This window comes from Hippichthys cyanospilos, chromosome 5 (genome assembly GCF_059441005.1).
Source record: "Hippichthys cyanospilos isolate Australia breed blue-spotted pipefish chromosome 5, RoL_Hcya_1.0, whole genome shotgun sequence".
In the NCBI taxonomy this organism is placed as follows: Eukaryota; Metazoa; Chordata; class Actinopteri; order Syngnathiformes; family Syngnathidae; genus Hippichthys; species Hippichthys cyanospilos.
In genome coordinates, this window is record NC_142373.1 from 222,196 (window position 1) to 233,904 (window position 11,709).

General features: G+C 38.1%; 1 protein-coding gene across 2 annotated transcripts; it reads right to left on the bottom strand.

Annotated features, from left to right (window-relative positions):
* Positions 1–2,142: 2,142 nt before the first annotated feature.
* Positions 2,143–4,698, bottom strand: LOC148423081 (N-arachidonyl glycine receptor-like). 2 transcript variants are annotated; one of them, XM_088415679.1, is made up of 2 exons: positions 4,663–4,698; positions 2,143–3,141 (listed from the first exon to the last, which is right to left on the bottom strand). In XM_088415679.1, exon 2 carries the CDS (start codon positions 3,124–3,126, stop codon positions 2,143–2,145), a length of 984 nt encoding a protein of 327 aa, XP_088271805.1. In that variant the 5' UTR covers positions 3,127–3,141; positions 4,663–4,698. The 2 variants fall into 2 exon arrangements, with proteins under 2 accessions (XP_088271805.1, XP_088271806.1); XM_088415680.1 differs by lacking the exon at positions 4,663–4,698 and adding an exon at positions 4,568–4,632.
* Between the last annotated feature and the right edge of the window lie 7,011 nt (positions 4,699–11,709).

Sequence of the window (11,709 nt, forward strand, 5' to 3'; positions counted from 1 at the left end):
CCATTTGGTTATGCTCCTTTCATTGTAGTTTTAGGTTAGAGGTTTTAGCCAATCAGAATTCAGCTAACTTGTGTCGCCAGGCTGCATGAAATCTGCCTGCAATCAGACCCATTTGAGGGCCTTCCAATCAAGAGTTGCAGACTTCTGCGCAGTGTGCAAAGCTAAGGTGTTTTATTTGATAAAGCTGTTTTTGACTAAATAATAGTTAGAAACCTGTTTGGGGGAAATTGACCCAGTTTGTCAGTAAGACAGGCAATTTGCAATTTTTATTTTCTAAACTTCAGTATGGTTGAAAAGTAACAAATATATGTGTTGTCAAATTGAATATGTTGATTAATTAAAAGGGTTTAAAGGATATTTTTGTTTTGTTTCCCCAAACATTTGAAATGAGGGTCATTGGTAAATTTGCTTTCTAAAAGTGGTCCTTGACTCCCAAATATTTGTGAACCCCTGCTCTAGATGAAACCAAATTTGTGATTTATTGATTTATTGTGACCTATAGATATGATTAACTTCAGCTGCGTCAAAGCACAACCAGCCTAAAGTACCACCTTAGGGCAGCACATGTCTTCGCCCTCATGACCAAAATTGCTAACACTGGTGAAATAAGAAGCAATCATCAACGAAAAGCCCAAACTCAGACTTGTCAGCAAAAGGGCAAGAAGGTTGAATGTGATCGCTACATGGATCAACTCGATCATAAATTATTGATGACCTTAGAAGGATCTATTTTTTATTCCATGTCCCCCTTTTCTATTGCTGTGTTTGTTGTTACACTATAAAAACAGATAGTGCTCGTCTACCATTCCAGCACCTGCTGTGTGTTGTGCACATGATCGAGCGGGTTATCACATCTTCCTTCCTCGACAGTGAGTTTGATTGTGCTTTAGCCAAGTACCATAAAATAGTCAGACATTTTAAACGTTGTCCCTCAAACACAGAAGATGTCATCCTACTACCCAGCTACATTAGTAGGAAGTGGATTAAAATGTTTTCTCTTTTAAGCTGCTACTTTTCCACAGTAAACTGTCACGGACAAAATGCCAGATCATATAAGGAACTGAGAAAGGTCTGTAATTGGCTTACCAGCAAATGAAATGGGCCATGCTTGCATGAGCCACGGTGCTAAAGGGTGCATTCGGAAATTTACTCTGACTCTCGTGCACAACACTGAAAATAATGTGTTCGTAAGAGCAGAGCGGCCGCCTCTTTCGTTAAGTTCTGAACGCAGTCTGTGTTCTAAATCAATCAGTGGCGGCGCTCAAACTGTTTCCAGCTGTACATGCTTGATGCACCGACGCATTGGACTCCCAGTCGGAGCACCGAGTGTGCACATGGGCACTCCGTTTTTGGCGCACACTTAATTTCTGAACGGCACATTTGACCATCACACTGAATTTCAGGATGTTTGAATGATTTCAGAATATAATCAATCCCAAAAAGTACCCAGGCTACACGAAATGTATTAAAATGGACTTACTGTATTACTGTATTACACCTCAATATCCTCTGTTATCTTTGTAATATTTTTATGTGTGTTATCAAAGAACACGAAGATCTTACTGGAGGCTATGTTTTAATGATTGTGAACCTGATTTTCACCTGCATTGCTAATACCCAAGCAGCACATTCAAAAGCCAAAAATGTGTTGTTTGTGTGTAAAGATGCTCCAAAATCTCTTGGGTGACTCCATCAGTTCAGCACACAGATGTTTTCACTACAGTTGTGCTGCAAATTCCATGAGTATAAATTATATATTCAAGCTACTATTGCACATTTTTGTATCGGATGTATCCTGTATCACTTCGAGAAAACTTATGCAAGCAAGAAAACGCAAGCACTACATGGGATGCCTGGACAAAAAGTGTGGATCTGCCCTAGTTACACAAAGAGACAAAAAGGGGAAAAAGGCATGTTGGAACCAAATAAGTAACTAAAGCGTGATATTTAAAGACTAAAAAACTTGCCATTGCAAAGATGGATCATCCAATACCCAAACAAACGTTAACCACTCGAGAAAACGGTTACAATCCCCACAATATTTTAAAAATCAAACAGGGTGAGATCCAAACCTAACTTCAGAGCCCTGTTCCAGACGTACAACCCACTTTGATATATTGCTTCATAGTTTAATTTCGTGTTTCACATCATGGCATTTGTCACGTAGCTCATGGATCTCATGCTCCCCGTGCACCTGCTCTTTCTCCGGACACTTCGCAGGTAATTACGGTATAGGATTACGCTAATAACCCTATCTTGGAACTGCTTGGAGACAATGTAGTAGAGAACAATGTCCAAAACGGTACTCATGCTCATAAGGAATGTTGAGAACAAGGCCCAGATCCCGAATGTCTTATTTTTTTCCAATCCCATTAAATGGAGCAGCAAGCATACATGAAATGGGACAAAACACACCAGAACCTGCACGATGAGAGTGATGATGATTCGGATAGACTTTTGTTTCACTTTGGGTTTGAGCTTGGAGGTGCGCCCATGGATCAGATTGTCCACAACGATCACGTAGCAGCCGATCATGACACAGATGGGGAGCAGGAAGAAAAATACCATCCGTGTGTAATCGACGGGATCGTTGTAGTGCATATGGAGGAAGTCCACCATTTTAAGGCATGTGGTGAAGTTGGTGTCGCCATCAGGATCGTCACCTGAGAAGATCAACGATGCGGTGCCGGCCAAGGTCATGAGCCAGGCTCCTAGGCACGCCGCCACCGTCTTGGGGACGTTCCTCAGCTCCTTGCTGTGCTTAGGCTGCGCGATTGCCATATAGCGATCGGCGCTGATCAGAGCGAAGAGCCACAGGGCAATGCAGGGGTAGAACACATTCAGAATGGCGTTGACACGGCAGAAAAAGTCACCAAAGGGCCAGTAGTCCCATTGGAGGTAGACCATTCGGAAGGGGAGCATTAGGATGAAGGTGAGATCCACTAGTGCCACGTTAATCATGTAGATGGTGACAGAGCTCCTCCTCTTGGTCGTCAGGGCAAACACCCACAAAGCGGTCGTATTGACAACAACTCCGATGATGAAGACGAAGCTGTAGAAGACCAGACCTAATGTACGGTGCTCAACTGGAAACCCAGAATATGAAGAGTTTGGAAGCAACGTCATACTGAAGATCGTATTCTGCAGAGAAAGAAAAAAAATCATCTATGGATCATTCGATCGCCTGTATGAACGATACAAAATTGGATCAACTAAGTTGTGTAAATTCTGGCCCTGGATGGTATGTGTTTATTTAGTTACAGTGTGAAATTTGACACTGATGCCTTGTCCACAAATAGGCTGATATTTAACGGATGACAGCTTCTTTTTTTCTTCTTTGCCTAATCATCGACTTTAAAGGTCACAAACGTTTTCATTGAGTCTATTTAAAAAAACAAGAAATCATTGTTTGATGTTTTGTAATACGGTACATACATGTAAGTTTCTAGGAAGTTGCCACCCAGAGTTTGATCAAAAAATAGAATTTCATTTCACAACCCGAGTTTTTTTTTCCGGAAGTGATGTTATAAAAGCCAAAAAGGAGGTTTTACCATCAAAATACATCAGAATTCTGAACGTGCTGCGCAGGAAATCAATTGTCGAGCAATGTATGCTTTATGGTAGCAGAGATCTCAGGAAATATTTTTCGGTCTTGCGTATGCTGACCTTCAAATATTACAATGAAGCTTGCATTATTTTACAGTGTTAAAAATATTAATATTTAGTAAGTATGGCTGTGTGTCAAAGGTCACCCTGTTGCTGCAATGTCCGTGCTTTGCGGGATCTCTTGTGTTAAAGAGAATGGGGATATCACCACTACACTGTCTCCTGAGTCAATGTCTAGAAACCTGACATATGAAAACATACAGTACGTATAAAGACAGTAAAGAGCTTTTTACCCTCTACAGTTGAGTAAATACAGTCTGTAGGAAAATTATGTACTATTTTAGTTTAATATGCAAGATCTGATAGAAAAAAAACTATAAAATGTGGATTATTTTTTTAAACAAATAGCGTAAAAAATTGTGTTACAAAAGTAAAATTACATATTTTGATCATATATTGAATATAGTCTAATCAGTTCTCTGAACTGAGTCCCCCATATGATGAAGTGGGGGTTTCCGCCCACAAAACACCACAGGAAGACTTCTTGCTCTTATATTCCTTTTGAAATCGAAAGTTGTTTCAATTTGAAAAGATATTTGACACCTCGCATGGAAACATTACATCATTAACTCTTAAAATATGCAACAAAGTAATGACAACGTGAATAGATTTGTATACTCGTGTCATAATTTCACACAACTCATTTCTTTTCTCTTTTCCATATTAGATTAAGTGGTGTAGTGGAACTAAATGTGGAGGTAAGATTGTCACTTTTGTTAACCTAATGAGCCTTGTTAACAAATCATATAATCACCTCAGTGTACTGTAGTTTTATACTGTATTTGATTTGATTAAATGTCTGCTGTACATTTCTCAAATTTAATATAACACACCACACACTAAAGCCAAAAGAACAGTATTTTTCTTCATATAAGTTCAATTTATTACAAAACACACTTACTTTTAGAAATGTACGATATGTTCCGTCTATATAAAAAAAAATGTGCCACGCTATACTCAACTTGACACAAGTTATTACAAAATGTTGCGACTTACCACAACAATCCCCCAAAGGCTCTTTTGCAGCAGTGAGCATCCAGCAGCCAAAATAAGGAACTATGAGTCTTGGGACGTCACTTCCTGTGTGTGCACTTTCTCCCTCTGCGTTGTTTGTTGTCACCGTCCGCAATTACGCCCCCTTAAAGAAAATGATGCGCCATTAGAAGCAGGGGCCCTGCGTTTGGCAGCCAGAGCGATGGCAGATTTAGGGCGAGTTATTGATTGGAAAAGTGGGGTCTGTCACAGCACATTAGCTCTCGGGGGAGTCATCCGCAGCAGGTTGCTGCCGAGAAGCATCTGCTGCAGCAGAGAAGTAATTAAAAACAGGATGTTCACGCAGTCGCCATATAAACAAGAAATAAGATAGACACTTCACACTGGCGCTTCAAAATGTTGTTGCGCTTTATTTATTCATTTATTTTTTTAACACACTGGTGACGCATAATAAATGGACAAAAGAGAGTAGTACTTGGTGTGAAACTTCAAGGTCAGCTTTGATAATAGCTTATTAATAGAGAAGTCCGGTGCTAGACCTAAATTATTGAAGACTGGAATAGTGATAGCTCCACCCATAAAGGTTCTATAACGGTCTTGGAGAAATTACTTGTTTATTTTTTGATTAATTAAGGCTAGTGGTTATCCTAGTAGATCGCAAGAGTAGCTAGCTATTCTAAGAGTTCATGTTCTAGGATTGCAGTTGTAAGTCAGTGTCGTGTCAGAAGTGATTCTTTCAAAAGAACGAGTTTTTTGAGTTAACATGAGCGAATGGGTCACTTCGGAAGTGATTCATTCTTTGCTAAGTTACGACGCAGTGTGTAGGACATCACACTTTGGGGACTGCTCTTATTGTGAGTCTGGTTGCTACCATTCCTAATTCAGTAGAAATGAAGACTTGAAGACTATTGTAATGTTTTGTTTTCTGGGCTTCCCATATCCTGCATCAAAAGCCTGCAGTCTGTAAAAAATGCAGCAGCGAGACTCTTGACAAGGATGAGAAAGTTCGATCATATTACTCCGATACTAGATGACCTGCATTGGCTTCCAGGACACCTGAGATGTGATTTTAAAATGTTGTTAATTACTTATCAAATTTTATACGGTTTAGCTCTTTTCTCTTTCGTCGACTTAGCATCACCATATGTTCCGTCCTGACAACTTGGGTCACAAAATGCCATTTTGTTATCGACCCCGCGGGCTAAAATGAAGTCCACGTTATCAAAGGCTTTCTCCATTCGCACGACAGTACTCTGGAATGCCCTACCTATGGAAGTTTGCGCAGCCACCTCAGTAGAAATCTTTAAATCCTGACTAATATAACATTTATACTCGCAAGCATTTAGTTAATGGGCCTGTTTGCAGCTTTCTTCTTCTTTTTCCTGCCCCTACCTAAAGAAGGGGACTAGCTAGATGGTGAATGATGATTTGAACTCCCCCGTTCACCCCCACGTTGTGTACCTATAACAAAAAGATGTCTCTATATGACTTTTTTTTTTTTTTTTTCAAAAGAAGTCTTGACATGACCTCTTTTCACATGTGAAGCCCTTTGAGACTTCGGTGATTCAGAGCTGGTGATTCAGGGCTATACAAATGAAATTTTATTTGATTTTGATTTGACTTGAAATGAAATTTACCAAAGACTATTAGAAACAACCTGTGTTCTGTAGTAGAGGTCTACTCTGCCATCCTGACAAAACCTCTTTGACTCGCTGTGCTTATACAATGCCAAGGATGGGGGCACAATTTATTTTAAAAGGAAAGTTAGTTTTGACACATGGGTAAGCTGTTTTGGGATAGGTATGAACTTTTTGTGAATGATCCAAAAGCACAAATTGAATGCAAATGAACATGTGAAGTATTTGTGAACAGTTTTTGGAGAGCTATGGGTTTTTGCTAATGATGTTGTGCAGAACTGTAAAGCACCCACTGTGGGTATTGACTCTTTTGATCTCCTCTGGGTTCATTCAAGGTCAACAAGGGTCGTCAAAATATCACCAGAGGTTGTGAAATGTTTGCCTGCACAGCTCATGTTGCAAAAAAAAAGAACAACAAGAACAATGTCTGGTGACCTTTGGCAGTCTTTTGGAAACCTCTGACAACCTTGAACAAACCCAGAGGAGATCAAAATAGACACTACCTTTGGGGACATTCGCCCCTCAGTTTGATAGGGGTTTAGCGACTGGCCAAATTATCTTTCAGTTTTGAAAATGTCTGTTAGTCAAACTTGGCACATTCCAGATATTCAATAAAAGAAAATTTGTGTGTTTCAAAGTACAGATGTAATGTTTTCTTGAAGGCTAAATAAAACAGAATAAAACATCCATCCGTCGAGATTCTGAACAGTGAGGCAGATGTGCTAACCACTCTTCCACCAAGCCGCCAATTACAAAACACAGAATGGGAAATTGTCATTGAAACTAAGTACCAAACCCAAACTAACGGGCACAATCTTTAGATTAGGAGATCAGCACTTTTCAGAAGACCCTGAAAACAACGTGTTTCTTCAATCATTCAAATTGCATTGTCAAAGAAATCAAGACTTTTTCAGCACTCAATATTGGTGAGTAGCTTGTAAATATAATGTAGGGACTGACTAATAAAATAGATTTTTGAAAAAATATTAAATCGACCAAATTGTGACACATCCTCGAGGTATGGGTCAAAAGCCAGTGAAATACTGGTACAGTGCTGGTTATAGCAGGGCTACCACAATTTGTCTCATATTGGGCCACCACCTAAAAAGGCTTTACGCAGAAAACTGTGTCGAAAATTTGATTTAATACAAAAAAAAACTTCTTTGTTTGGGCATCCACTCGATTTTCGATTCGATTTTCGAATGTAGAATTTCGGAGTTTGTGTTTTAGTAATTTGTTACAAAGTGTTAGGAGTACAGATATATGTTTCAGGTTAAAATTCTGAATGATAATGAAGATAGATTCAAGATAATAATGTTTTTTAAATGGATAAAATATCGTTTTGAACTGTCAAACTGAATGTATCAGAAATTGATACATTGATGTGGTTGGTGATGTTGAATTTGAGGATAAGTCATGCCACTTGCTGTGTACTGACCTCACAACACCTAAGTACTCAGCTGGCAACAATCATACGACCAAACCTATTAAACAGGTGAGCCATAACAGTCATTACCTGAGCCGAGAGGTGCTGTAATTGTCATTTTGAAACGACAGCAAGTGACTACAATGCAATATGGCAGCCTACTGAGATGGATAAAAAAACTGGTGTATTTTTCTGATTCATTCATATTCTACAACCGCAAGGTTAATCAGTATAGTGTGAGTGCATAGAGAATATTATTGTCAAGCTTATTTGTGACTTCTCATTTAGGATGCACACTAGTCTGAAGTCTCAAGAGATATGCTGAAGGCTGAGCGTTTTTGCTCCCTCTAAAATGTTGTTGAAATTCGGAATGGTACAACCTCATGGGCGGCACAGATGTTCTGCACTCAGCTTGTTTTGATGCTGCAGCTTCATTTAAATGTCTGCATATTTTCAGCACCCTTGTTATTTATACGGGAGCGCCTCATTCTCATTCCTAATTATCTATCGACTTGTCCCCTCAATGATTCTTAAAAAGGTCCCAAACAGATGGTACTTTGTGTTCACTGCAATATGTTGTTATGACAACAGCCTGTCTGAGCCGCTGTTTTTTAATCCCTTTGATACTTGTCATGCGTCTTTTTTTAGTAAGTCCTCAACTCCATAAATCTCCATGAATAAAACGCTGTGCGGTTGCTACACCGGTTTATTGTCATTATTATCATTATTTTTTATCATTTTTTTTCTTCCACTACATCCAATTAAATATCTGTGCACAGAATGATGTTGTTTTTCTTTACATTATCCCCACAATATGAGTTGCATCGTGACATTTTTTCCATACGCTGGTAAATGGTATCATCTAGCGGCTAAAAGTAGTTACTGCAAAGCAACGCACAAAAACATGCGGACATTAGATACATGTATGCATATATATATATATATATATATATATATATATATATATATATATATATATATATATATATATATATATATATATATATAGCCTTATTCTATATCATCATGGTTTGGGATACTTTGCACATAATGATGATGAGCTGGATGAACATTTATGGAAAAGCTTGTTGGAAAAAGCTAAAGGAAATCCTTAGAAGGCAGATAGATGTGATAATCATATTTGGTTAATAAAACATTAATTTGTTAAAGTATTGAAATTAACTGTATTAACTCACTAATGATGATTTTTAGAGTAAAATCCAGTGTGAAAAGGTAATCACTGTAATTGAAATTATATAGATATAGGTGTTTTTCTAGCCCATTGTTAAATTTAATCATAATATATACAAAACAAAATAGCATAATTTATGCCTTGGATGCTTTATTGGTCGTTTGAAAGTTTTTTTTTTAATTTTATTTTTTTTATTTTCCTGTGTTCAATTGATCAAGCAATCATTTTGACATTCATATTTTTTTAAACTGAAATTAGTGCAAATAAGTGTTTTGGAAAATGTATGTATGTATGATGGATGGATGGACGGATGGATAAAGGGAAGCAAAGTGATTGGAAGTGTATGTAATATTACATTAAAAAAAGCTATTGAATTGGTAACGCTTGTTAATAATGCTGAAGAAAAAAAACAGCATACAAACGTTTGGATCTTGAAGCAAGGTTAAGGCTGCCAAATATCATTTTGGTGAAGACCAACACTGTTTATGGAAGCTAAAGATCAGAACAAGACAGCTTGACCCCAAAGGAGGTAGAGACAAGCAGGCTCGGTGCTGAAAGAGTAGATCCTGTGCAGAACAACAGGAAAAACACTGGGACATCCCTCAGCAATCATCATGGCTTTTGCGACCTTGACCGAGGCACAACTTTTCAAATGTCCCCTGGAGGGGCCAGCTGTGGCTTCCCAATTCTTGTTTGTGTGTTAATTACTGAAGAACCATTTCAATTGTGCCATTCATGTGAGTGGAACAGACACTAATGTGCATATTGAAACTGCTGAAGAAGATTTTTTTTTTTCAGAACACAGTGATGTCCAAAACGCAATTTAGTCACATTGGAATGATGTAACATATTGGTCAATACACCATCATGTGATTCACGTGCTTCTTTTATCACACAATGAGGACACTTTGAGGTCACTTTTAAAACTAAAGAGATCTGGTTGATGACATTATGTGATTCTTTGAGGGTTTCGTACCCAGCAGAGTGCCAATTAATGTAAAAACAAAAAAGTGAATTAACTACATACGCTGAAGTAAGTCTGATATTGAAAATTCACAACAGAAAAATAGTTAAAAAAATGTTACCACTGATATTAGACAATAATCCTTTGTGGATATTATTCAAATGGAGATTTTATTTGTAGAGCAGAACTTGGTGAACACATTTAGAAGAGTGGTTTGTAAAATAGTGGTTTGCTTAATTGTCAAAAAAATATTTACTGCTACCAGTCTATAAATATTGACATTTTTTCCATTGATACATTTCTTGATATATCAAGATGCCAAATAAATCCTAGAAATTAAAATGCACCAATTTCACCCATTGGTCATATTTTATTGTCAATTTCTCAAAAAAAAATATTTTAAATGCCATGGGAGTCGGTGGACAGTCATACTTTCATTTCACAACTGCAAGTACTGTATACACATAAATGATTTTGCCTAAAGCACAGTCAAATCAGCTGTCTTGCTGCACAGAACTGTAAAGGCACTATTACTTTTAGGGGCAAACGCTGCCGGGTGTCTTCAAGCAGTCACAGGACAACACAGACGAAGCACACATTGCTAACACTTGAGCTGTCATTACATCACAACCACATCCACTTTCGCGATGACAACTGTTTTGCGTAATATGTACAATGGAACAACATAATTCTCCTGTCAAAATACTTGTTGTGCCTTATGTAAAATTTCATACTATGATCAGAGTCTTCAAGAGTTCAAATCCACCTTGCTCCAGCCTTCCTGTGTGGAGTTTGCATGTTCTCCCCGAGCCCGCGTGGGTTATCTCCGAGCACTCCGGCTTATTCCCACATTCCAAAAACATACATGATACTGTGTATTGTATTGCTCACTCCAAATTACCCTTAGATGTGGTTGTGAGTGTGAATGCTTGTCTCTGTGTGCCCTGCGATTGACTGGCAAATAGTTCAGGGTGTCCCCTGCCTACTGCCCGTAGATAGCTGGGATAGGCACCAGCAAGCAGTGGATAAATGGATGGATTGGATTAATCATTATTTAAAGCACATGAAGGATTGCATGCTTTATTTCAAACACAAAAAAAGAGTGAGATATGTACATTATGATGTGAGGGATCAAAAACAGCAGTAACCATTGAATTTTCATGCATGCAGACAAGTGAGCTGGAACATGACATAAGCTCTCTCAGAATTTTTAAATCAAATGACTGAGATGACAGTGATCATGCATATTGTGCAAAAAAATGTCATGTTGCCCCTCTTCGCACTATTTTTTTCCTAAATTCTTTACAAATAGGGATATTATTATGGGTTTGTTTTCCATATACAGTCTTACTTGTTGTGAAATATGCCCACATTTCTACCCCGGTCCTCTTCGGAGGTGAAACTGTATCACCACTTGTTTTGCCTTCCACCATATTCTGTAGCACTGTACATTATTTACATATACCTCAGATGTAAGTCATCTTTTCCATCATGTCATGTACTCTTTCTTGTTCAATGGTTCACAATGTTTTCTTTATTTTTCTTTATTTTTTTTTCTTATTTTTTTTCTGTTGTGACTCATACTGTGTGATGATGGTAAAAATATTTAAAAAGATGATATTAATGTTGATCATGATTTTTTTCATCATTGACACCATTGAATGTATTTTTTTATAATGCTTTACAGTGATTTTCAAACTTTTTTGGCCACCGCCCCCTTCACCGCCGGGCCAAAATGCCAACGCCCCCTCTTTACCCCTTTCCAACGAACGCTAGAACGACTATATTGCTAAATGTCTCAAGAATTGGTTGATTCATCAATCACAAACAG